We start from the raw sequence: 27,529 nt of genomic DNA, 5'->3' as shown, positions 1-27,529 counted from the left end.
TGGATGGACATCGTGGCTGTTTGTTGTCCTCGTGCGCTGCGACTGAGGAAGGCTCCCACAGACAATGGGCGGCTCACAGGCTGATGACTAAGGAAGGCGACCCGCGGCGGAGTCGTTATGGCAACAGAAGCTTGCCAAACAGACTGTGTTGAAATTGGACAAGTGTGAAAACACACAATCAATACCCCCTCCCTCCACTCCCATATGACATTTCAAGGCGTAGGATCTTTGCAGTGAAAAACACACACACGCTCACACACTCACGGCAGCAAGGTCAGTCCTCAGCACCTGAACAGGATCCTGATCCCGCTGAGATCAAACTGTGATCTCTGTGTCTTAATTCTTCTCACTAACCGTCCACTTGTACGTGTGGTAAAGTAAAGATGAAAATAAACAGACTTTTAAAAACACAGATAATAGAGAAATTTACAGTTTTATTTCTTCAGGAGTGGAAACTTTCATCAGGAAGTGAATAAACGATGCGATGATACCAATAATCCTGAGACTTTTCGTCTGTTTCAGAGTTCTCAGTAACAAGAATTTATACTTTATCACAATATTATTTATTCAAGCAGAGCTTCTTGTAGCACTAGTTTGTGCTTTAAAGTGGTGCAGACTGTAGTGTGTGTGTGGGGGGGTACAACCAGAAAACGTCTTCTTTGGTGCAGAGCTGACGATAGCGTAACAGACCATCCTGACTTCTTGGCACTTAATTCTTACCTAGACAAGATAACGGCGCGGTGCTCGTGATGCACGGCCGGGAAAAAGGGGGGAAACTTGTCTCTTTTTTAATAAATATGCAGCTACATGAGAAACAGAAGAAGCAACACAGCGACAAACACAAACAATGTTTAAACTATTTCGGCAGTTTGGTACATTTTAGAAGGTGGAGGCCCCGTGTGAAGGTCCAATAAACACCTGTTCAGGTGTACCTGTGTAAATGTATGTGCAAAACATCATGATTGTCTGATCAACAATATAAAACTATTTGGTAACTTTTTTTCCATACAAACCCGCTGAATTCCCTTGATACTTTACAAGCCTGGCACATTATAAAGTGTCCTTTTTAAATGTCCTGTCAGCAGATCGAGGAGCTCGTCCTTTCAGTCATCCATCAATAAAGTGCCGTTCTTTTGCCAGACGTTCTTTGGGTGTGACTAACGATGATGAGGAGGGGGATATCAAAAAGGATGTGATCTCTTTGTCAGGATGAAGTCTCTAGGAACGAGAGGGACCGGATCCGAGGGGCCGGTGGAGACCAGGATTTCTCTCCAGCGCTGAGTTTTAGTGTTTTGGTTAAGGCCTCCGTGTTCAGTCGACGATGGCGGAGAGCAGAGCCATGACGGCCACGCCGCAGAAAATGAGCAGGATCTGCAGGAGAGAGTGTCTGGGAAAAGAAAAGAAAAGAAAGGAATAAAATGAAGGTCACAGATTCAAGGACGTGAAAGAAATTCACCATCTGCGCATTTTCACACCACAGAACTCGTACACTTCACATGATACGATACGATAAGGTTTGTTTTTCTTTTTACATAGTCACCATGTACATGTGTCAAGTCCTGCTGCTGGTTTCACACTTTCCCCTAGTCTGGTCCAAACCAGTTTCTTTGCACTTCATTTCATTTGTGGAAAGAAACTGGCCTCTCTCCATTGAGAAACTTATTTTCTGGTAGGTGGGTACTGTGTTAAAGCAAATTTCTAAGCAAATCTCTGTCAGTATAATAAATAATAATGTTATGACAGTTTGTATAAGTTAAATTCAAACTTTATTCCCACGCTGTACAGCCTACCCATGACACGATACACAAGTTTAATGATGGGGCCATTCAAGAATATGATGTATTTTTCTATGTTAAATATATCATGAAATTCTAACGAAGGAAATTTACTTGGACACACTTTAAAGTTTAAAACTATTGTATGTATTGTAATTGTTCTCAACCGCTCCCCCTCTGTTCGCCGATTGGCTGGTAGATCCTCTGCATGATGCTGCGTTTGATTGCACTCGAACTCGGAAAGATCTGACCTCTGGATCGGAAAAGTGCAACAGAACGGCCCTTGAACTCGGGACTCCGACTCGGGAATGCAGGTAGGATCCAAGCAGCCCGAGTCGGTCGGAATTACGTCAAAGCAAAATGCCGTCGCACTTTTTCCTCAACTTTTACTGTTATGTGTCGTCTAATTTAGCATTTGTGTTACTAAAAGTGTAGAATGGCTTTGCAGCGGCATTTCAATTCCCACTCTGTGAATTTGTGATTTTAAAAGGTCTGTGCGCGTACATACCAGTACTTTTTGATGCTTGAAAGACATCCAAACAAACATCACCCTGTGTGAAACTCATTTACCTCCGAAGTCGGAATTTCTTACCCGGATCTTTCCGAGCGCAATTGAACGCAGCATGAGAACAGCAGAGAAAAGCGTTTCAATCCCAGGATTCCCCGGAGTACTGAAGGGAAATTAAAAATTGAGTAGAAGTACGTAGGCGGGCGGAGCCAGGCTAACACTCAAGTCTCCAAGCTGCTAAACATGGATGTGACTGAATATAAAGATCATTCAACGCACCTGAGGCTGGACTCCTCCAGCAGGTCGGGCACCACGTTCACCAGGGCGATGTAGAGGAAGCCTCCGGAGGTGAAGGGTAAGATCCAGGCTGTGGCATCTTCTAAAAAAAACATCACAAACACATTTAGATGAGATGTGAGTCTGGCAGCTCCGTATAAAAAACGCGTCCTGGTCCTGATATTTGTACCTGTGCCTTTCGGCGACTGAGTGCACAGAGCGAAACACGCTCCCAGGACGCCGACCAGCGCTGTGGACAGCTGCATGCGGGCGGCGCTCCATCGGTCGAAGCCGGCCCTCAGCAGAATGGCAAAGTCTCCCACCTGCAGATAAAACAGGAAGGTCTGAACGTAAACACAGCAGCATGTCCGACTCTTCCTACACACGTTTAAAGGGATAGTGCAACATTTTTGGCAAATTGACCCATTGCCATAATCCCTATAGTCTTAGCAGTAGGTTTGTTACCTTTAATTGACAGTGCAAGCTATTTTTAGAACGGTGGAGCAGAGCTGTGAGCTGCTCAGAGCTACACTACGGAGGCTAATGGGATTTCTTGGTTTCCCTCATCAAACTCATCAAATACACAATCCAACAACTCCAAAACGCTCTGGTGGACAAGTTGTGACCTGCACATTCACCGCGCTATGAGATGATAACACAACGTTACCAGACAGAGTTGTTTTAGAGGTAAATTCATGCAAAACCGCTGATGCGTGCTCCCGTCGGGGAAGTTTTTCGGCAAGCAGTCTCTGCATTTGCCTCTAAAACAACTCCGTTGGAATGTGTATTTGATGAGTTTGATGAGGGAAACCAAGAAATCCCATTAGCTTCCGTAGCGTAGCTCTGAGCAGCTTGCGGCTCTACTCCGCCGTTCTAAAAATACTCCTAAAACGAAAGGGATTATGGCAATGGTCCAATCTGCCAAACTGTTAAACTATCCCTTTAACCATGAAAACATGAAACCTTGCGTCTCTAAGTTTAGAAACGATAATCGTACAATTAAAAAAACAGTGTAATCTTACCTCGTGGGGGATTTCATGGAGCAGGATGGCAAACGTGGTGAGGAAACCAACCTGCAAGACAAGTCTCATTAACACGGCTTTGTCTCAGAAATGTGATCTGTGGTATCAAAGGGAAAATGTTGCTAGAAGCTGGAGGAGCTCAGCTCGAACTGTTTCTCAGTGCAAACATGGAAAATGTAAATGACATAGTAAAGATTTATGGAGCAGAGTGAAAGATTAAATAGTGCTACGTGAGGAGCATAATGAGACATATCAATAATGGAGATCAGGAGTGAGTTATGCGTTCGTTACGTGTCGGTGCAGAGCTGTCCGACTGTCGGGCGGTTTGGTTTTAGACGCATAATGTGCAGCTGTATGCAAATGTTGTCACTCACGAGCAAATTACGTAATCTGCTGATTGTCGAGTGGCGATAAGTTAGAACAACACCTGCAGCAAACACAAACAGGCCGTTCTTCAACTGCAGTCTAAACTAAATGTGCAAAAGTAAACGAAAATGCTGCTGCATCATGTTTTCTTGCGGAGGATGGTGTTTATGAGTAAAAATCCAGGTTTCACTATAATTAAAAAGGAGAAATGTGTACACAGCTAAATATTTGAAAAGCTATTCAATTCAAATGAGGTGGAAAAACAAGTGCACAATGAAGCCTGATGAGCTGATAAAATAAGCCCAAAGCTCATTCAATCAAAATTCTGTCATTAAATCAGTGAGTAAAAAAAAACATTCCTGAAAAAGACGAGTCTCAATGAGCAGGGAAACGAGTCTAATCATCATTCACTGATTTCAGAGGGGAAATAAAAAATTGACATCACCTTGACATCCTTCAGTGCCATTTACTAATAACCAGTTTGAAATATGAGCATCTGCCATTCAGAAATAAAAACCCAGAACCGTATTTATTCGCATTGAGTCGATACTGCGTCAGCACTGATCATTTTCATCCAGTATTTTTCATTGTGGCTAAAAATTCACATAGTGATAAATGTGCCTGAGCATAAACAGAAAACACTGGTGAGATGTCTTGTATGTGTATGTTTGAGACATCTAGTTAACTTCCTCTCTGGCACGTTGGTCCACGGTTCATGCTGCTAGCCTTATGTCCCTCCAGCTGGACTCTGAGTCCCACAGCTACAAATACACCGTAAACTGGTGAGGGCAATGCAAAAACCCATGTTGGTGCATTTTGGTGTGTGTGTGTGTGTGTACCTTTGTGGTCAAGGCTGTAAAAACAAAACAACACGACACGACAAGAGCAGTGTTTTTTTGGGGGGTTTTTTTAAGTGAGAGAGAAAGTTTGTTGTACCCTGTAATGAAAGCCTCTGCTCAGACAGTGGGAGAGCTGGTGAAACAGGTGTAGTGCTGCGCCAGTGTTACGCCGACTCTCTGCCAAACACCGCACTCACCAGGGAGCTCTTATACGTCCAAACTCCCCAGATATATTTTTGTCCTTTGCTTCCAATGAAGTGCCAACAGATACCAACCCCCCCCTCCCCTCCCCTCTCACCCCCCCATCACTTCCATGTAATGTTGGCACCACCACCGTGGCAAAGAAGAGTATCACATGTTTTCACCGCTGCACATGAAACATGTCATTTGTTGCGATTTATCAAATCAACACGGACGTCGGGACGGGTCCCATATCTATAGAATAAACATTTCTTGCTTGGGGTTCCTGTTCCTGTATCTGCTTGTAAACTGTTCTTGTGTATCATATTTTTCTCAGTACAATAAATTTAAAAAAACATCTGAAATTTTTTTTTTAAAACAATCTGAATCTACAAACAGCTTAGCTATGATCCAAAAGCAAGAAACGACCCGACCAGGAGAAAACCTGGTGGTCCACTGTATTGGTCTGGTGCTGGACTGTGAGACAATCCACTAAGGTGTTTCCAGTAGATCAGTACAGGGTTGAATTTGTTGTTGCTTATACTCATTCATATCTTATTTAGAGTTCAGTCTTTTAAAGGAGACATATTATGCCCCCTTCCCACAAATTAAAATAGTTCCCAGGTGTCTTAAAGACATATCTGTGACATGCTGTGGTCAAAATACCCCAAAGATCAAACATCACAGCTCTTTTCATCCTCTCTAAACAGCCCTGTTCAGAACGGCTGGTTTCAGTGCCTGCTCCTTTAAATGGTAAAAACACATTGGCATCTGATTGTACAACTGCATTTTACGTCTATCCTTGCAAAAATGGGTAAATCCTAGATTCAATTTCAAGGTCTATATTCAATATGTCTTTATATCTCTCCATGTTGACATGAGCATGAGTTTGTGCACAGTATTTATTGGCAGTGATTGTCTGTTTCTGATTATGTGCTGCAACACCAGGGAGCTATTTCACCTGCAATTATAGTTCACGGTGAGGACAGAGGGCGAGTGAAATCACATTCTCACACGAGCAGTTTGCTAAACCACTGAGATTAGAAATGTAACCACTGTCGAAGCTGCTGCTCCTGTTCAACAGAACACGTGCCCAGTGGTCCAACAGCAGCCACAGGGTGAGTGGATGACGGTGAAAACAAACACAAATGACATTTTAAACAGAAAATGTGGACTTTATTTGTAGAGAGGTGGTTTGTAGTGTTGAGGTCCTCACAGCTTCTTACCTTTTTGCTGACCAGGAAACTGCCTGCCACTGCCAGCCCGTGGGTGAAGTTGTCAATGCAGTTGGCCAGAAGGTTTAGATATCCACTGGTCTGAGTACACAAAACAGAATGATGGAGATGAGGCTGCTGTTTGTCACATAACCCTTCATTCAGTCACAGCAATAGCCTGTAAACAAGGGTGAGTGTAGTCTACATGACCTACAGACGTCTAAAGAGCAGGTCTGAAGTTAAAGGGATACTTCAACATTTTGGTAAATTGGCCCACAGAGTTGTTTTCGAGGCAAATGCAGAGACTGGTTGCCAAAATACAGCCCCCGATGGGAATGTGCCGTGTGCGTCAGCGGTTTTGCATGAGTTTACCTCGAAAACAACTCCATCTCATAACATCCCGTTATTATCTCATAACGTGGTGAATGTGCAGGCCACAACTTGTTCATCAGAGCGTTTTGGAGTTGTTGGATTGTGTATTTGATGAGTTTGATGAGAGAAACCAAGAGATCCCATGAGCCTCCATAGCTTAGCTCTGCTCCGCCGTTCTAAAAATAGCTTACACCGACAATTAAAGGTAACGAACCTTCTGCTAAAACTATAGGGATTATGGCAATGGGCCAATTTGCCAAATTGTTGAACTATCCCTTTAAAGGTTCAACTTTAAGTGACTTATATAAATGTTCACCCCCCTCCACAGTTGTCATACAACAGGGAATTAGCTCTGGAGACCCAAACTGTGTTTGTACCAGACAATAAACAGTTTATTCCTGCTGTAGACTTGAGACTATCAAGAATCCATCTGTTCAAGTGAAATATTTGACAACCAAATTCACTGTGCCATGCCTGAATAAAAGAAGCAAACAAATACACCACATATGCATGTACACAGTCATTCGAGTCATAGTATATAAAGAAAACATAAAAAAAACACATAAAAAGAGCATTTTGTGGACAGTATTGCACAAATTGTCCCATTTATTGCACAGATTGGTGCTTATGTGCTGACAGTCCTGCAACAACGCTGCTTTAGTGTGACATCAAACCTACAGCATTGTGTAGTTAGTGATATTTAATATAAAGTCAGTCTTATGTTTAACTTTAGTTACTTTCAGCTTTGTCGTGTGACCTCATTAAATACGAGACTGTAAATGATCTGTTCTGGAGGAAACTCTGATTCTGAGCCCAGTGTGAGAAAACAAAAGACACGTTTGGACGCCTGCCGTCATGGATGGATAATCCAGGTCATTTTTTCCAGGACTCACTCACTTTAAAAAGAATAATAGCTGAGTGTGGGGTGGCGCATTGTCTTATGTTTCTTCACATGGAAAATGACATGTCCTAATAATAGTGTCGTAAATAACCCAACCCCTTTTAATAAATCAAAGGTTTAGACCTTCAGTAATTGAAACACAGTTGTGTGAGAAGCTGCCAGTCAAAGTTAGTGAGTCAGTGCTGGTTCTGATAAACATGGCTCTGTTTTAAGAACTGTTTCCTTACAGGCAGCTCTTATACAAGGAACTCGTATCAACAGTTTAACCCGTCATGTCTCTCTTTTGTTTTGTTTTTTTGTCTTTTTTGTTAAGTGGGAAATGTTTCTGTTGTCAGCGTTACCTTGATTTTCTCTGATCTTTCCGGCAGACTCTGTTGCTTGGGGGATTTCCATGACTCAGCATGGTGCCCATTTCTGAGTGATGCCACTGCCTTTTCACTGAAAACTGAATTAGATGCTGGTGTCTGTGGAGGGAAAAAAAAAGGAAGAGAAACAGGGCTAAAATGAACGCTGTCCCCATATGCACTCTGTTAATATATATATATATTTTTTTAAATAAGTAATGTTTATGTTCCTATAAACCATCTGTGTCTACCATTAGTAATATGCCACTGACTTGGAAGGACTTGTCCCCCCCTAAGGAAACATATTGTCCACCTTGATCTTTAACACAAACTGTGGGTCAAGTGCAACAAACGGGAATTTCACTGTGTAACAAACATCTACCGGCAGCAGAGCAGCTACTTAAAAAAAATAGAGAAAAAAAGTCCTGATTATTTTTAATAACTTCCTTTACAAATGCAGTAACCTGTACTTCTGCTTTGCTTCTCTGTAACACATGAAGTTCAACATGTTAGTCTTGTAAATATAGAAGAGGAGACAGAGTCATGTCGGGGCTACAGCCACAGTTTTCCGAGAACAGCCAACTTCCCTGTTCCCTCATTCAGAAACCACCTACGTTGCAATTTAAACTGATAGTCAAATTAAGTGAAAGGAAAATCGCCTGCTGTCTTCTGGCCTTGGCAAGGAAACGTTTGCTCCATGATTGAAACACGAGGAAGTAATAAAGTGTGATGAATTTTCAGGTCTATCAATCTTCTCTTGGTTGTAAAACAGGTTGGGGCCAAACTATCACAGCAAAACGCCCTAATTTGTTTTGTTTAATGAGTTATTTAAACATGCATCATTTACAGATGTCTCCTCACTGTACTGTATGAGCCATCCATCAAAAAACACACACAACATCACAATAAAAAGTAATCGAGCTTGTTGCAGTCGTTGCAGCTCTTGGGAAGATGATGTGAAAACACACAGTATTTTTTAGAGGAAACACTTCTAACGTCCCTCTGACTCTCAGTCGCTGTCGCTCTCTGTCCCCGTCTATTGTTGCCTCTGTCTATATAAGCTGAGTGCTTTTCTGTGGACACTGAAATGGCTAAAGCAGCTGCTTCACCCCAGCTCTATAAATAGACACTCGTAGAGGAGCCGAGCCGTGGATTCCAATCTTCTCCCTCACTGGCACTACAAAGACAGGAGCGAGGATGACACCTCCTCTTCAAACATACAGGAAACACACGCACTCAGTCGTCTACAAAGGAGCAATGTGTTAAACACCTATTAGAGCGAGCTGCTCATTTTGATACCGGTTAACGCACTCATTAAATAAAGAACAACGCGAGCAGCTGTTTCAACCCAGTGCACAGGAGACGCAACCTCTCACATGGTTCAGGCTGCAGCTCCAACATAAAAACAACACATTGTGGTTTTATCGGCAGGTCATGTGCTGGTAAATCCTCTAATCTCTTTATTTGCAAGAAAGTCAATAAGAGCATTTCCCACCCAAAAAAAGTCAGACTGTTCCTTTAAAGACGCTCCCTTCTTGGAACAGATGAAAGATATGATGATTGTACAGTCGCGTCGGTCATCTGATGCTACGGTCGGTGACCAAAACACTGATACCACAGACAGAAATATGCAGACAAAGCACGAATTAGGTCTGGACTAAACTCTGCTATGAAGAAAAAAAAATAAAAATGTGTTTGCTTGTACTGACACGTCTGGGAGCAGCTGAGATACTTACAGCAGAGTTAAAATTCAGGTCTGATTCTGGAGTGGAGTCCTCTTGGTCTGGGAACATCTTCTCTAGGACCAGGAAGGCCAACAGGCCAGAAATTACCCACAATCCTTGAGTCATGAAGTGGTTGTGTTTACCAGCTGAGGAGAAGGAGGTAGAAGGCAGATTGTACATGAGACTGAATGAACAACTGAGCATTATATTGATGCCGGGGTCTGTGAATGACGGTGCTACAAACAACACTGTGTCTAATAACTACAGCCACGTGTAGCACTGTATTAAAGGGATAGTTCAACATTTGGCAAATTGGCTCATTGCCATAATCCCTTTAGTTTTAGCAGTAGGTTCGTTACCTTTAATTGTCGGTGGAAGCTATTTTTAGAACGGCAGAATGGCAGAATGGGCTGCTCAGAGCTACACTACGGAGGCTCATGGGATTTCTTGGTTTCCCTCATCAAACTCATCAAATACACAATCCAACAACTCCAAAACGCTCTGGTGGACAAGTTGTGACCTGCACATTCACCACGCTATGAGATAATAATGGAACTTGAGACGGAGTTGTTTTAGAGGCAAATGCAGAGACTGCTTGCTGAAAAACTGCCCCCGACAGGAACGCGTATCAGCGGTTCTGATATTATCTCATAGCGTGGTGAATGTGCAGGTCACAACTTGTCCACCAGAGTTGTTTTAGAGGTAAATTAATGCAAAACCACTGATGCACGTTCCCATCGAGGGCAGTTTTTCGGCAAGCAGTCTTTGCATTTACCTCTAAAACAACTCAGTCTCGTAACGTTCTGTTATTATCTCATAGCGTGGTGAATGTGCAGGTCACAACTTGTCCACGAGAGCATTTTGGAGTTGTTGGATTGTGTATTTGATGAGTTTGATCAGGGAACACAAGAAATCCCATGAGCCTCCGTAGCGTAGCTCTGAGCAGCTCACGGCTCTGCTTTGCCGTTCTAAAAATATCTTGGACCAACAATTAAAGGTAACGAACCTACTGCTATGACTATAGGGATTGTGGCAATGGGCCAATTTGCCAAAATGTTGAACTATCCCTTTAACAATACTGCCTTTCACTTATAATTATAAACAAGACTGCCATGTAATGCCTGGTTTATCAAAACAAATACAGTCTCTAAGTGACGTCTATGATATAGACATTACATTCCTCTGTGTTGTGTGTGAGTTTGCAGATTGCTGGAGGGAAATGCAGTGCAACAGTAAAAGTATCACAGTCTATTTTAATAGCAAACATGTCATTAGCCACTTTGGTTGAACTACCCAATTCATGTCTAATGTCTGAGTGGGAAGAACGGTTCAAAGACATAACAAATGCTTCAAAGGTGGTAATGGCTGTGGTGCGAAAGGAGACCAACCTGAAGAGACAGAGATCGCCCACGCCTCAGGGAGCAGGTGAAGAAATACATCACCAAGGAGACCACCAATAGCAAAGCTCAAGAGCTGCTTCAGCTTCTGGCATCCAGCTGAGGAAACACAAGGAAAGAGCGAAGAGACAACGTCAGCAATTACTGTGCAGGGTGATTTATAAAAAACACCTCATTAACTTCATGTTGTTTTTCATTTGGCTTGAGCCATAAATACTTACAGCTCCACGTTTTGTTTTTACCTTTTCCTTTGATTTATTATTTCCTAACGAATAAAACTTCATCCACATAAACGCTCAAAGGTGGTTCTAAGTTGGGACAGTGACACGTGCTGCGATTACTCACGTCTTCCACCGATTCTTTTTTTATTTTTTGAGGAGTTCCCTTGGTAATGACTAACCTCCGGTCAGGACTGCACTTGAAAACCAAAAATACATCTGGAATGCCACGTTCCTGTGGGTGGAGCCGCTCACGAGGCTCCAGGCCTCAGTCTGACCCACAAACTCTCAGCCCTGCTCACTGAAGTTCAGTAGGTGAGTGAGGAGATCAATGGACCATTTTCAGAGGTGTTTAAAAGTTTAAAGTAAACACTTGTACACCTCAGTGCAACCTCAAAGAGAGAGAGAGAGAGAGAGACTCTTATTCTTGTTTAAAAAGGGACCTGTCTGGATGCCAGACACAAGAGTTTAACTTTAAACTTGATTACACACAAACTTCATTTTTAATTATATTTTTTTCTCAGTTTGTGCCTTTCTGTTTTATTTGATGATGAACTGGATGACCATTTAACTTGACAACTTGACAGGTATGGTCACAACCTCTCCTTCCCGAGTTACAGCATTTAATAACGGGCAGAAGGGTTTTGCAAAACAGCTTTGACCGTTTCAATACAAGACGTCATCACTTCCACAATTTTTATCCTGTTAAATTGATAGATTTAAATTGTGTTGCAATAATATAATCCGTGAGTTATGGCCCAAAAAAACACAACTATTTGACCTTTAACCACCAAACTCTTATCACTTCACCCTCAAGTCCAAGTTAACATTTGAAGGAACTCCCTCAGGGCGTTACTGAGATATCAAGCTCTTGGCATTCACAAGTGGAGGCTGCTGCATAAACAGAAATGTATTTCTTAATTTCCTATTGTAAGAATATGTGTCTTCAGATCTACAAGTTTAAACTGTATGATAAATACTCTAAAGTCTTCCACACTTATGTTTTCTTTTCTATATGGTGCTTACGTATGAAGAGTGGGACTTTTAAAGAAAAGTTTTCAGTAGGGTGAATCCTTCCCTGCAGAGAAACGTGTAATGAAGTTGATGAAGTCATCACTGAAGATGTTCCCTGACCCAGGAAGCCCGTGCCTCCATTTAAGGCTGTGCCCCATCTGAAACTGTAAACCATGAAGAGGGTGCAGCTGGGCCTCGGCTGGGCTGACAAAACCTGGCAGTGCTACGTGTTGAGCCCACCACAGTCTTTTTCTCTTGTTAAGGGGGTGTGGAGAGCCGAGATTTACTACGGAGCCACTAAAGAGCTGGAGTTTTTATTTATAGTTGCGAGAAGTGTGAGAATTGCGGATGCCAGAGCAGACGAATGGCTCTGTCCGCAGCTCTTCTAACGCAGCCAACATGAACCAGGGATGTGATGCATTCTGTTGGATTAATGAGACATTTCCTACTTTTACTGCAGAAATTTGAACTCCGAACTCTTCTGCTTTTAACACTTTTTTATTGGTTTTTATTTTCCCCATTAAGATTGTAAGATTTATGTTCATGTTGATGTGTATGCAATAAAATACTATTGTTAGACTCCCAATACTCTTATTAGGATTAGGACTAGACTGTTATTACTATGTCTTGCTCTTCATAATGTAGCACAGAGATAAAGTAAATGATTCTGCATTGGATGCTTCAAACACAGTGTTTGTAAGTTCTGCTAAGATAACCAAATGTTTTGTTTTGCATCAAACTTCATTCCTTCCCTCAAGATGAGCCGTCTGCAGTGTCTGGAAAACTACACTGATGTTAACTCTTGTTGTGCTTCCATTTCTATCACTTCTTTTTCTGCTTCTTAAGTTGCAGCTGTAACGTAGCGACCATCTGTCCCTAGTTCACCCTGATCATTTCATCACTTTCTCTCTCTGTAGCAGCCAGTCCGCCCTGAAGACGCAGCGATGCTCAAAGGTCACAACATACCCTCTTGAAGCGCTTGGCAAGATGACAAGTAAACATTTGTCAAGGCTACTAACTGGTCCTGCTTATAACAATCTCACTAACTCCCTCATATTCACTCGACAGGAGGGAACTGCTGCTGCCAGACTATGAGCGCAGCTGATAGAATTTCACACAATCATTCATATCAACCGGCTACTAAACATTTGCGTTGTGTTCACACTTTGTGAGAACAACAACACCTACAATTATCTTGGATTTGTTTTGGGTCCTCGACTAGAGCATCAAATCCTCCTCTCCCGTCTCCTTATTCTTTAAAGGATATCTATGTATAAGGTGATGTTAGAGTAGCAGAGCTCCTTCGGGATTTAGGGCAAAGTGAAACAAGAAAGCAGCAGAAACATGATGGTGAAGCAGTGAATGAAGAGAAAAGGTATGAGCTGCAGTGTCAGTTGATAAAAGCTGCATGAAGAGTTGTATGACTCTCGTATGAAAAGATAGTTTAAGACTAAACTCAAATTTGTACTGCACAGAAACATCTTGACAATTAAATCATATTTAATTTTCAGATGAATCTATTACACTGTTCGATTGAGGAGAGAAATGAGGATGGTGACTATGGATGAGCTGAAGTTAATAAATGAATGTAAAACCGTCTTTAAAAAAGGTAATAAAAAGATTATTTTGGATTTCAACATACAAATGCCTATACAGAATGAAAATATTGGTTACGTGCTGCCTATCTAAGCCCTAAAAGACAGGTAGTGCATGTGAAATGGAAAAAGAAGCAAGAGAGCAGTGAGGAGGACAGGAGAGAGGGTGCAGTGGTAGGTCATGCATGAAGAGAGGAGCATCGGCAGGATTTAGAGGATGACACAGGCAGTTTAGACAGGACCTTAACTGGGTTCATGTCCTTGATTCAAGCCTTGGTTGTATTAGTCAGGCCAGCATCGCATCCTCATAGACACTGGTCCATTTTTTTTTAAAGGAAACACAGACCCGATACTGTGCTATCATGAATGAAGTATTGTGACAGTGCAATGTTGTGCTTTACCAAGTAATTCAAGACATATTTAGGTCCTACATTGCCATTTCTTACCTTCTGTTTTGAGGGCTGCTCCAGCCTCGATGGGAATGACAAGCAGGGGAAAGATCCCGCTTAAGCCCACAGCGACAGAGCCCACCAGTGACAGGAGCCAAACATGAGCATGCTCGCTGGCTAAGAGGTCTGCTATCGCCTGGAGGCCTGGGAGGTCATCCGTCAGGCTGCGCCCCTGTCCTGCTGCCGTGGCTGTTGCATGAGACATAGCTGTCTGACTCATCTTCTGGCTGCTGGATGCTCCTCTGGAGGCCAGCACCAGCAGAGTAACAGGGATAAGCAGAGCAGCTAAAGCCCAGCTGGGCCTCCTACAGCTTCCAGCTTTCATCCGTCCCACGGTCCGAAGAGCACTTGCAACCAGTAATGCTGGAAGACGAGCGACAATAAATATTGTGTTCAACAAACAGTTACGTATTCACTTCAACCAAATACAGAGCAAGCATGTGTTTTCCAGGATCATTTGGATATTGATATTTGAACACAGGATGATGATTTTAAGGGTCCCTTAAAATTGCCTTCTCAAAGCTGAGTGGAACATTTTACAGTAGTAAGATAAACTCCTGCCAACTGCTGAACAAACTAGAGACTGACATGTCTGTGATAAGATAATATATAATATGGCTCTAATTTAGTCTAATTAGCATCCTCGTACTAAAAAAAATCTGTATAGAGTGAGCATGTTAAAACATTTCTGGAGCTTGAGATTACTCTGCAACAACAAACTTAAAATCAAGGGTAATAAGTTACTTTTAAAACTCAAATCAGCCCCAAATGCTGATGCTGAATTGCTGATACATTATGAAGTTAGATTTAATGTTACATTTTTACCATAACTTTAGGAAAAGTATCAGCACATCAACGCACTTCAGTAAAAGTGCAGATATATTATCAGCAAACTATCAAAGTACAAGTTTCAGCCTGTGACAGATAGACTTCATAGCATTACGTGAGCACAATATCAGTATATCAAACCTCTAAAGAGTTTAGACATTAAACTCACTTTTTTTGCTTTGTTTTGCAAAATACTGGCTCATTTAACCTGGATAAGTATCAAACCCTTATTTATACATGACGTTATCAAAAAGTTAAACAGCGTGGAACTGACACATCTATAGGGGCCCTCACTGCTGCTTTGTGATGGGTCAAAACAAAGTGGAAAAATCACTGTTGCATTTTTGCAACTGGTCATATTTCATCTTTTGCACAATCTTAATGTATAAAAAGTCATTAAATGCTGTCAGATACATGCTGTAAAAAAATAAAAGCACAACAGTGTGAGAGCTGTAGTGGAGCAGAGGTATGCAGACAGTGTTTGCTCCTCTTGTTGTTTGCTTGTTGCATAGTTGAGATGTTTAAGAGGCGTTCATGCCCCATCATCAGCAGAGGGGGGGAAAAAAACAGCACATATCTATTATTATTACTATTATTATAACCAGAGTGGACACATGCAGACAAACTGCTGCTGCGTGGGGTCAGTTAAGTTAGCAGGACAGAGTCGACCCCTGCTCGCTGGCTCACTCACTCACTCACTGTTACAGCTAACACTTACAGCTTCAGTTGCGACATAAAACAACATGAAAACACTTGAAACTGCACAACATCGCGATGAATTGACGCCACACTTGATAACGGGTCGTTTTTTGTTTTAAATAAACTATACCGTGAACTCACCAACTCCAACAACGTCCGTGGGAAGGAAGGAAGGAGAAGGAGGAGGAGGAGGGAGGAAAGTTAGCAGGCTAACGACGTTAGCCGGGGCTGATTAGCTCCAACGTACGTACGCAATCACTGCAGATTTAAACACCAACGGTCACAACTGTTAGATTTTTTAAACACCAACGGTCAACAACTGTTAGAGCTAGCAGCAGCAGCAGCAGCCGTGAAAATAGTTTTAACGGCTCAAAGAGAAAGCAAAGCAAAGCACCACACAGATTTTTTTTTTTTTTTAAATACCTTGTGGTTTCGGCAGTCTTTGCACCAGTGTGTCCCTGCCATCCAGGCCGGCTTAATTTTAGTGAATGAAGGCAGGCTTGAGTTTCTCTCCACTCTCCCCACCAGGCAGCTGCTGAGGGGCAGAGAGCCGCTAGCTGCTGCAGCGCTCCAGTCACACACTCACACACTCACTCACTCGGTCGATCACGGCGGCTTTCCCCAAAAAACAGCCACGTATCACGATCCTGGAGGAAAAAAAAAAACATACACAGGAGCAGAGGAGAGGAGTGTCAGGATGGATCCCGCCCTCCTCACTAAGATTTCAGGAAGTTACTGTATTTTTCTGCCTCGATGATGACTCCCTCCACACCAAAGAGCAGAGCAGAGGAGAGAAGAGGAGCTGGACTGAGGAGGAGGAAGGAGGTTTGTGATAACTCCAGAGAAACAAGATGGGGAAAAAAGTGCAGCTAAACAGATCAATTAAGTCCTGTTTAGCAGCAATGGAGTTTATGTGACATTTAGCTGCAGTTCACATCCACTTTAACTCTCAACATCAGGAGACATCTAAATAAAAGAAACAACAATAAGTGGGCTAGTTAGAAGAAGAGGAGGGAGTATTGCACAATCATTAGCCTATGGAACATAGAAACAGATAAAAATAACACAAATGAAATTACATTGTATTTTTTGTTTGTTATTTATCTATTTTCCAATGTGTATTATTGCTCCAGATGGAGTTAGTAAGATTACTAATTGATAAGGCATTTTTTCTCTCCTAGAAAACAAGATGCAGGGGGGGAAAATGTGCAGATCAAACAGATCAATGAACAAACCAGTCCTGTTCATACAGCAGCAGCCTATGTAGCCTATTTTATGTGACATTTTAGCTTCATTTAACACACACACTTAAAAGACAAAATCACAGCATCAAGGCTGTATTGCATCAGCAGGCATAATACAGTAGAAACAAAAAGAGGAGGAAGAGAAAGTAGGCTATCTAGCACAAGCATTGCATGGAAACAGATCAAACTATACAAATGAAATGATATTGTTTTTTTGGTCTTTATGTTTGTTATCTATTTTCTAATGTGTATTTGCTCCAGATGGAGTTAGTAAAATAACATTATGATAAGGCGGGTTTGTGATAACTCCAGAGAAACAAGATAGAAAAACGTGCAGATCAGATCAATGAACAAACCAGATAAGTTTGTTTAGCAGTGTAAAAGTCACCAGTGTAATGTGACACTTACAGTAGCTGGATTTCACATCCACTTTTACACTCAACATCAGAGGATCATGGTTGTTTTTCATCAGGAGGCATCTACATAATAGAAGTTAAAGAGAACAAGAAGAACACAATCATTATGGAGCATGCAAGCAAATCAACATAACATAAATGAAATTATATTGTTGTTGTTGTTTTGTTTTTTTGTCTTTTTCTAACGTGTAACATTGTTCCAGATGGAGTTAGTAGGACGATTAATTGATAAGGCAGTGAAGTAGAAGATTAATCTGTAGCCACTTTGTTTAACTCATTTTTCAAGCACAAAATGACAAAGACTTACTGGTTGCATTGTTTTTGTTTTAAAAAATGTTTATCAGCATAATAATATTTCTGTTTTGGATTATTTGTTCAACTACAGTCATGGCATATTTTATCATTTTAATGGGGCCAAAATCAGCCAACATTACATGTACTTTTCTATGTCTACTGAGTATCCTTATTTTCTGTCTCAGTAACTCCCTCCACACAAAGAGAAGAGCAGAGGAGGTGGTCTGAGGAAGAAGGAGGTTTGTGATACTCATACAGAGAAACAAGATGGAAAAAAGTGCAGATAAACAGACCAATGAACAAACCAGTGATGTTTATACCTCTTATATCTATGTCAAGTCACCAATGTAGTTTATGTGACATTTAGGTGAATTTCACATCCACTTTAACACTCAATATCATCAAGGTTGTTATTTCATCAGGAGGCATCTAAATAATTTATAAGGACAATAATATGTAGTGGAAGAAGAAGAGGAAGGGAAAGTATAGCACAAGCATGATGGAGCATGCATACAGATGAAAATAACATTTATAAGTTAATAAGATGAATTGATGAGGCAATGAACAGAAGATTCATCTGCAGCCAGTTTATTTTACTAATTTTTCAAGCATAAAAATGACAAAGACCTACTGGACACACTGTTTTGTGTTTTAAAAATGATTATCCACATAATATTATATCTGTTTATGATTGTTTGTTCAACTACAGTAGTATCGTTTCCTTTTACCTGAATATTTATCATGTAAGTAGGCCAAATCCAACATTGTATGTACTTTTCTGCGTCTACTGAGTATCTTGAGAGGGAAAAAAAACTAACTCTTCTGGGATCATTGAACTTCTGTCAAATCTCTTGAGAGATGATGTTGACATGTCAGAGCAGGCTGCTGGTATTTTTCATGCTGGCTCACTTTCTTACTGAGACACTTGAATACACTTGAATAAAACCAAACCATTGTCAGTGTTTATAGTAACACCAGTTAACTGTGACAAATTAAAATATCTGTTGCAAAAACTGCATTTTGGATACATTTGGACCTTACTGAGAACTGGAAAGCTTCACCTAAATTATCAGATTTAACTAAGGTGCACAATGTCGTAAAAGTTATAAACAGTGCATTTGGAAAGTATGGGAGCCTGTTTAATTGACAAAGTTAATTACATACTGTATTGTGCAAGCATATATATTGCACAAGGCAGTACTATGTGCATTTATGTGTATGAAAGTAAATAATAATATAACAGACTGTAGCCGTGTATGTGGGAGTATACTAATCCCCGTATGAGCATAATGGTAAATAACAGGAAGTATGATTGTGCATGTAAGATGAGTATAGGGGTGTTTGTGTGAGATTATGATTACATGTGAAACCAATCTCAACAGCTTCTCATGGGAAACTGTTCAGACCCTTTCAAAATGTTATTTTTTTGTTATGTTGCAGCTTTGTTCTAATCTCAATCTACAATGACTAAACAAAAATACAATTGTAGATGGTTTTGCAAATCTATTCAAAGGGGTTAAAACACTGACATATCACAATGGCATGCTTTGATGCAGGTGCGGCCCAGTTTTTTCATTATCATCTTTGAGATGTTTCTGCACCTTGACTGGCGCTCACCTGTGGTCGGCTCAGCTGATGTGAGTGGAAAGGGTCTGATACTAATACAGATATGTGTAAGTTTGTCTCACATGGAGCAGAACAGTAGAAAAGTTAAGACACTGTAATCTTGTTGCCATCCCTGGGCATTGTGGGACAGATTTTTTCCCCCATTGTCTGCTTCAAAACTTCAGCAAAGATAAAGCTAATGTTAACCTGGAAGTGAACCATTAAGCAGTGTACGTACATTTTTCACGGTTTAAGCCACAGCATCCTTGCAGCACTTTTGCTCTGTGGTATAAACAGATACGCTGGATCAGTTGAGATGGAGAAAATGGGGTTTATTAATAAACTCAAGAAGCCACAGGAAATATCTGGAGTTGATAAAAATCTTGCAGGAGTGTCGCAAAGAACTACACTACTTCCATTTCATACTTCTACTTATGGACGCATATAGAAACTATATAAAAAATGATGATGTAAACTTACTGTAGGTCCACACTAGCAGCAACTGCTAATATACCACATAGGAAAGTGTTTTTTTGAAGAAAACAACGCTACAGTCCTCACATATTCCTGTGGGTGACCATGTCAAAATGAAAACTGAAGAGCTGACATTTCATTTTCACATTCATACACCTTTGTGGCCAGTATTGAAATGTTAATTTGATGCAACATAGACAATTTAACCTGATTTTACATTTATGTGAGCAGAGATACAGTCACAAATAAAACAAGATGTTCTAACAATTTTTAAAATAGAAATAAAATGACAGTTGACATTTCATTATGCAAATTCAGCACACAATGAAAGCATGCAGAGCACAATGGAAATGCAGAAACTGATTATTGCATTTTGATTTGCATTTTTGCTAAAACAATACTATGTGTAACATTATAATCCTATTGTGCAATTACACTTCATTTTAAAGTTTACAACATAATTTTAATATTGTCAACTGTTGGCTTACACTTTGGTCAAGTATTAACAATAATACTGTATCACATTAGAACCATTTTTCTGTGAAATGAGGAGATTTTACTGATAATACTGCGCTTTAACTCAAAGACAGTACTTTTACTTTTATCTTACAGTTCATGCATTGGTAGTTTTACCTCAGTCACTTCTTATTATAAGCAATGACAGCTCTAAAATAGTACGTTTTATAGTTTTATCTGTCACCATCCTCATCTTTAAAGAGGAACCCAGGACCAACTGTTCAGTAAAGCCTCCTAATAAACTGCCCGTCCACCAGGTGGTGTATGTGACAGGAGGATCAAATTTACCCCGACAACTGAAGCCAAGAAACAAAACCCTCATTAGGCCATTATTATCACAGCATTAACATTTCATATCCTACTACAGCATCATCTTCTCTTTAACAGAGTCTTGCACTTCTGGCTATGAAAACATTGTATTTTATATCATTCTTGCCACCACAATGAGGAATATTACCAGTAAATAAAATAGCTTAAATGTCTGAACATGTGATGATGAACAGTTTTAACAAACGCACGTCATACGCAGCTTGTTGAGGTCAAGTCGACCATGTTAGGAGATTGTTTTTAACATTTAAGAAGTCTGACCAGCCTTTAGGTTGTCAGGTTTTTTAAAATAGACAAGCTAACTTGGGTGAGATGAGCAGATAACAGGAAAAAAAAAAAAACATGATTAATATCCGCACTGAGTCATCCTTGTCTGACTTGAGCAATACATAAAGAAAGAGGAACTTAGTTGTTTGGTGGGATAGAGGCCCAAAGCCTTATAAGGGTGTATGGTTAAATGTGCGTGTTTGTAGTTGGGAATCAAAAAAAAAAAGTTTAAGTCAAACACTGTTAAACAGGATGAGGCAGCAGATTAGGTGCTACTGTTGCATTCAAAGGTGTCATGTAAAAGATAAAACCACATTATTTTTACACTGCAAGTGCTTTTGTGCGTGTGCATGAACACTTTGTGCGTCTCTGTGCCTTGTGATTCACCTTTGTCTAATAATACCCACAGGCCCAGTCTGATAGTTGAATCTTGTGGAGTCCAGAGAAAATGAGGAATCAGGAATAAGAAGTGAGAGGGCTGGATGTCCCCTTACACGCATGTCGAGCGGTCGATCCATGTCATTGTGAAACACACGATGGCCACTGAAACCTCTGGTGACTATCAGCCAGGAAACATCGCCCTTCTCTGTGGACTGTCCACCCGCAGAACTGAAATATTCTGCGTAGTACTCTCTTCGCCTCCTGCAGGTTTCATAAGAACAATCAGTGAAAACAGAGCAAAACACTTTTGTACCTGACTGGGTGAACTGGGCACCAGTTTTCTCAGCGGGGAGACTCGTTGGTGTTGCATGTCAGAGTTCTTATCAGGCAACAGTGGAAAAACATGCACGTTAAAGTGACGATTTCTTTGTGCTGCTGGTAATTTGTGTCTCATGCATTAATGAGCTCTACGGAGTCGGCATCTGACGCATGTGTTTCTGTTTTTATCGAATTCAATTGGTCCCTGGCTGATTTTCTTTAGCTCACTGCTGCAGACGCATCAGAGCTCATGGTGCAATCATATAAAGTCACGTTTACCTCATTCATTTCTCATTAACTTAACTTAAAAAACATACAGCATGCTGGGCATACACATTTAATTTAAACTCTTCATATTTGTGTTATATGAAGGGAGCTTTACATAGCTCCAGAAACATTAAAGTGATTCAAGAGCCGTTGAAAGTTGTAAGTTGATTTTCTCGTCTGCTGCTCTTCACCTGCTACAAAAACACAGTTGCTCTGCTTTTTTAATGACCTCCTCTTATTCATTTAGGGAGAACAAATGAAAATGAATGATTCGAATGCCCGGAGTACTGCGGCCACCGCCACCGCCGCCGCCGTTGCTGGTGTGACACTTCAAAAATGATCAAAAATATCAGTTAGTCACACCCTGACGGATGTCACGCTGCACAAATGCTGTTGTGTAACCACGAGCAGAAATATGTTTTAATGTTTCACCACTCTCTTGCCACTTTTTTTAAAAATAAATTGGTGTAATTTAATGCAAACTGTGACAAAACTTCTGTTAAACTCTCTCATATTTTTTACATGTAACCTGTATCACTTCCCACAGCTCATACTGGTTCTCAAACATGTGGAAACGAAAGCCAAAACTAAGTTCTTGATGGTCATGCATGTGTTGACACAAAGTGGTCACTTTCAGTGTGGCATTGTGTGTTGGCGATTCATGTACAGTGTTAAAACAATAACAATAAAACATAAAAGAACAGGTTCGATTTAACAGAGGCCAGAGGCTTTAGAGTCCAGATGTGACAGAATGAGCAGCGGCACTGGGCCGTCAGCCTTAAACACTTCAGTTCAGTTCAGTAGGAAGAGTTTGTCACCTTCTTGTTTTAATAAGGAACAAGAAGAAGGAGAAGAAGAAGAAGAAGAAGAAGCTTTATGGTACCAACCTAAATTGGTAGAATTAAGGAAGTTTTTAGTTCCCCTGCTAATTCACAGATATATAGAAAGCCTGCATTTTTAAACCACCTTTGGCAAATTGCTCCCAGTAGTTCAGCAGCTCCCGTGTGGACACGTTCACTGCTCATCACCGCATATTGTTCTGAGGTTGAAGGTAAGACACGACTACATTTCTTCTCTGACTGAGACTGTGGGCGTTTCCTGACGTCCCTGAGCACACACTGGAGTTTTAGTATTTCTTTGAGTTTTCAGGGTAAACAAGGTTGAGTTCACTTAGATTGAATTATCTACAGAAATGTGTTGTTGTCTTTTATTGTTTTTTATGCTTTCAAATGTAAATGAATTCACACAAGATTTAAATTTAGTTACTGATAGCCTGTTTTACTAAAACAGATATATAATTGTAGATCTGTAGATAGATCTGTGACACCACTGTACATTTATTTATTAAAGTCCAGTTTAAGTTGTAATGTTTGTGTTTCACATTTTCTCATGTACATGGCTGAAACATCTTGTATTTACTTAACATGCTCAAATCAATAGAAATGTATGTTCTTCAGTTTGTTTAAATAATTATGGTGTTTTTTGTTTATCCCCCCCCCCCACTTATTTTAGAGAAAAGTTCACTAAACATAAAGTTTATGCTGCTTTTGCCACCACTAAACTAAGTTATTATTTGCATGAATCCTGCATAAAGAATAGTTAGTTGCCTGTTGTTTGGGGCTTTTTTTTTGGTGTTTTTTGGACAAAGACTTTTTTTTTCTTACTGAATTACTCAACTAGCTCAGACGAAATGGTGAGCGAAGATGATTACGAAATTTGAATACTGCCACAGGAGTTACAGAGTGTGGACATCAACCTGCAGTCATTCTGGTCAAACTGATGTTCTGCAGAGGAGGAGTGCAACACTTCCTGTTGCGACGTACCCTGTATCCTGTTTTCCACAGTCAGTGGTCATGCGTGTCATTCCCCTCTGCTCAGGCAGTGTGGGTACAATCTCGTGACCCTGCGTTGTGACTCCTCTGAGACTGAGACTGAGGGAGCCTCCACATGTCTGACAAAGGGAAAAAACAAACTTTTTAGCAACAATATCACATTGAGGGGCAGAGTGCAGTTACTGTATATATATTCCACTGTTCAATCCCTATGTTTTCAAGTGTTAAACAAACTGTAGCAGAACCAAGAATAGCAGCATTTCATAGCCTGCAGGCTGTGCCCCCTTCACAATATTGGTAGCGTCTTAAAATAAATGCCAGCAAAGATAGTGATGAGAACATTGACACCTCCACACAGCAGGCCCAAAGACTCCAGGGGCCAAACTATGTGTGCTCGAATTAAGAGGTGCCAGTGTAACAGTTTTTGCGTGCCTGTGTGGGCTCAGACCATCAGAGATATGCATCTTGTGACTGTATTCAGACAAGCAAACTGTGAAGTGCTCAGTTACACCCTGTGGTGGGGCCAAACCAGAGTGCAGTAGCTGGTCAGAGCAACTTCACAGTGTCACTTACACTTACAAACAAATATATCACTGCCGGCAACTTCAGTTTATACAGTAGGCTACACATCTCACTGACCATGTTATTTTTATAGTGTAGCTACAAGCAGCACCTTTCAGCACGCAATGATACGAAAATTTATTCAGTGTACAGCAATGTACAGGTAATGTAATGTCTTTAAATAGTATTTGTGTCCACGCTCATGCTGGAATTGGACATCTTTGATAGAAAGTGTAAGTTCATTTGTGTTTTTCCACATGACATAGATGAGCTACAGCTAGCTGCTGCTCAGCTTAGCTTAGCATGTGTGGAGACAGGTACCAGCACCTTTAAAGATCACTAGCATGTTACGTATCACTTTAAAAAAGTACTCCACCACATAAAGCTACACCTCAGATGTGCGCCCAGATAAAACAAACAAGATGTAAAGAGCGGTTTCCCTCTATTTCCAGTCTTTGCACTCAGTTGAGCTAACCGTCTGCTAGTTATAGCATCATACGGTAGCAGTAGCAACATAGTGGCGTTCATCCTCTCATCTACCTTTTGGCACCAAAGCCTATGTGTATTTGCCAAAATGACAAACAATTCCCTCACATAGCAGAACTACAATGTGAAAATACTCCCCATGCTAAAATGTTCCTTATGCTAATATTATGTAACGTTTCAAATAAGAAATTACACATTCTTCCTCTTATAAAACATTTGACATTATAAGCAATAAAATTCATTTCTCATTTTAAAAGAAAACACATGGTGGTTTTGATGAGACTAATCTAGGCTAAATTTGAAGTTTAATTGAGATTATTAAACCATCTTGCAGAGTTTATTAATCTTATTTAACTGTCCTACATAACACAGTATCTGACTTTGTTGCTACAGGATCACTTATACAGTATGTATGCAAAATCAAGCTGAAGTATAATTGCAGAACAATGAGGATTGTAGATGAATGATGCATACCTAAATAACATTGCAGTGTACCTGGCTGAGGTAGAGCTTATTTATGTATTGTTTGTAAGTTTAAACTGTATTTTTTTGTACAAAGATGTAAATATTCCATTAGGCCTGCATAAAACCAGTGCTCATGTTATTGTTTCCACCACTGTATGATGAATAATGACATATGGGTGATATAGTTATAGCTATATGTACTAAAGGAGTTTGAAAGCGGGTCACTTTATTAGGTAGGCTTCACCTGTAAAAATGTAATGTCCAACCAATCTGTATCTGTATTTCTATATTTATGACAAAATGTTAACACTCCCAGGTCTATTACTCTTCGTTTCGATGTGCCTTTACACTGGATTGTACTATATTAAAATGGATTTTTAGTATTCAATTACATCTCTCATTATAAGCTCAACACAACAGCCAAAATTAACACCTCAAACAAAACTGATAGCGTAGTAGTAGATTTTAAAGATGTACCTAAGTGGTAATTGAACATTGTCACTGTTAGACAGCGACAAGTAAAGCACGCATGCACATGCACATGCACATGACACATGGAAACGTCTTTGGAAAAACAAAGGCAGGGCATGTGATCTGTCTAATGGTGTTTATGGTTTTTCTACAGTGTCGCAATCTTTCTGCAGAATGTGAAAAAAAAGTGTCACAGGCTCAACTAAACACGCAGCGTTTATCACAGTTTATCAGTCACATTCATTTAACTATCTGTTATGTAGACATAATTAGACAACAGTTTTGTGGAAATTGATTTGGATTTTGTGTGGAATTGGTGCAATAAAGTCCCTGATGTTATCTGTCTCCGTGTGTCTGCTGCAGTTATTCATATGTCAACATTTCCAGTTTTTGATTATGTTTATTTACAGCTCTTTTTTTTCTACACGAACATCCTTGAACAATGTCTTTCTAAGTACTTATTTTAGGATCATTTAGAAACTTTGGTTGTTCTTTGCCACGGAGGCTGACACTGTAGTTTCATTCTAAGCAAAGTGTTAGCACAGAGACTCGGCACCGAGGCTGTAGCAGAGTGGATTAAACCACGAGGGCTTCAGTTCACACACGAAACGCACCAACAGAGAAGCAGCCAGATCTTATCGGGGCCGGGATCATCCTGACCATATGACACGAACTGGATTCATTTAAAGGCCGCCTTCAAGGAACTGAATCTGAAAGACTAATTCCCAGTTCCTCATTTAACAATATGTCACCCCCTTGGTGTGCAAGCATCTCTGAGGCCACAGGGAAGACTGACACAACTGCAGCTCTGTGTGTAAAGGCAGATAACAGAGCATCGGAAAAGTAATAATAATAAAAAAAACTTAAAAGAAACAAAACAAAACAAAACAAATCATTTAAAAATGTCCGTCTGGTGAATTCTTAAACACTGGATCATAAACTTTGATGATGTGCGATTTGACTACACACCAGTTTACACACAACGCATATGTACTATGTCTATATGTTTGCGTACTAGAGAGCAAAACCTACTCCCCTGGTTAACCACAGCCGTTGACCGAGCTGTTGACTCATGAGACGGCTTTAAGAAAAATCTTTAAATTAAATAAAGTGACATAGTAGAAGAAGGTATTACGTATACTGAACTTCAGTATTTCCATTTTATTCAGTGAGTTGTGGTCACAGAATACTTTTGATCATGAATAAAATCAAACGTCAAACATCAAACAAGTAATGATGTCACCTTCATTAGCTGGTCAAAGATTTAGACGCACATGTATAGTACTTTTAGTACTTTTGATACTTGGAGAGTATTTTTATGTTTTTCTTACTTTGAAAATGTACTTTGAAATATAACTTTGAATGTATTACTACTTTGACTCAAATGCCACATCTGAGTACTTCTCTAATTTGAGGCGAATGATGATCAGATGAGATTAACAACTGAACTGAGCTGCTGTTGGTCCATTTGTTTACGGTTGTCAACAGCAACACAGTTATATAACCTTAAATAATGAAAATTGATGTAGTATCACACTGTGTCTTCAATTTTATAGTAACTTTACCAAACCAAAACACATCATAAAAAAGTCATGTTGTCACGTATCATATCTTTTGTCTTCACTGAAAATAGTACTGATGGAAATAATGCCTGGTGCCTGGTTTTGCTGCAGCTGTGTATTAATACTCCTGGAAAATGCTGCTGTACACGCCGTCAGTTTTGCTCAGCCAGCTGTGATTAACCCTGGGGCCGGTCGGGGGCCGGTCGGGGGCCGGTCGGGGGCAGGCCACAGTCTGTGTGGTTTTTAACAGCTCCCCCAAAAACACAGATTCTGACGATTATGGTCTTCAATCCGTAAAAAAAAAGAATAAAAGAGGGGGACA

The 27,529-nt window shown here is 40.4% G+C and overlaps 1 protein-coding gene across 3 annotated transcripts; it reads right to left on the bottom strand.

The window, feature by feature from the left end:
* Positions 1-414: 414 nt before the first annotated feature.
* Positions 415-16,368, bottom strand: slc39a13 (solute carrier family 39 member 13). Of its 3 annotated transcripts, none has more exons than XM_085759150.1 (10): positions 16,145-16,368; positions 14,192-14,557; positions 10,910-11,017; positions 9,534-9,667; positions 7,795-7,917; positions 6,193-6,282; positions 3,582-3,632; positions 2,750-2,882; positions 2,563-2,662; positions 415-1,387 (listed from the first exon to the last, which is right to left on the bottom strand). In XM_085759150.1, exons 2-10 carry the CDS (start codon positions 14,517-14,519, stop codon positions 1,312-1,314), a joined length of 1,143 nt encoding a protein of 380 aa, XP_085615276.1. In that variant the 5' UTR covers positions 14,520-14,557; positions 16,145-16,368; the 3' UTR covers positions 415-1,311. The 3 variants fall into 3 exon arrangements, with proteins under 3 accessions (XP_085615276.1, XP_085615289.1, XP_085615284.1); XM_085759163.1 differs by having other exon boundaries at positions 7,795-7,910; positions 9,530-9,667; positions 16,145-16,358; XM_085759158.1 differs by lacking the exon at positions 16,145-16,368 and adding an exon at positions 15,863-15,982.
* Between the last annotated feature and the right edge of the window lie 11,161 nt (positions 16,369-27,529).

The sequence above is a fragment of the Trachurus japonicus genome, chromosome 3 (genome assembly GCF_045865225.1).
Source record: "Trachurus japonicus isolate A0001 chromosome 3, Traja_1.0".
NCBI lineage: Eukaryota > Metazoa > Chordata > Actinopteri > Carangiformes > Carangidae > Trachurus > Trachurus japonicus.
This window is presented reverse-complemented; position numbering and strand designations above follow the sequence as displayed.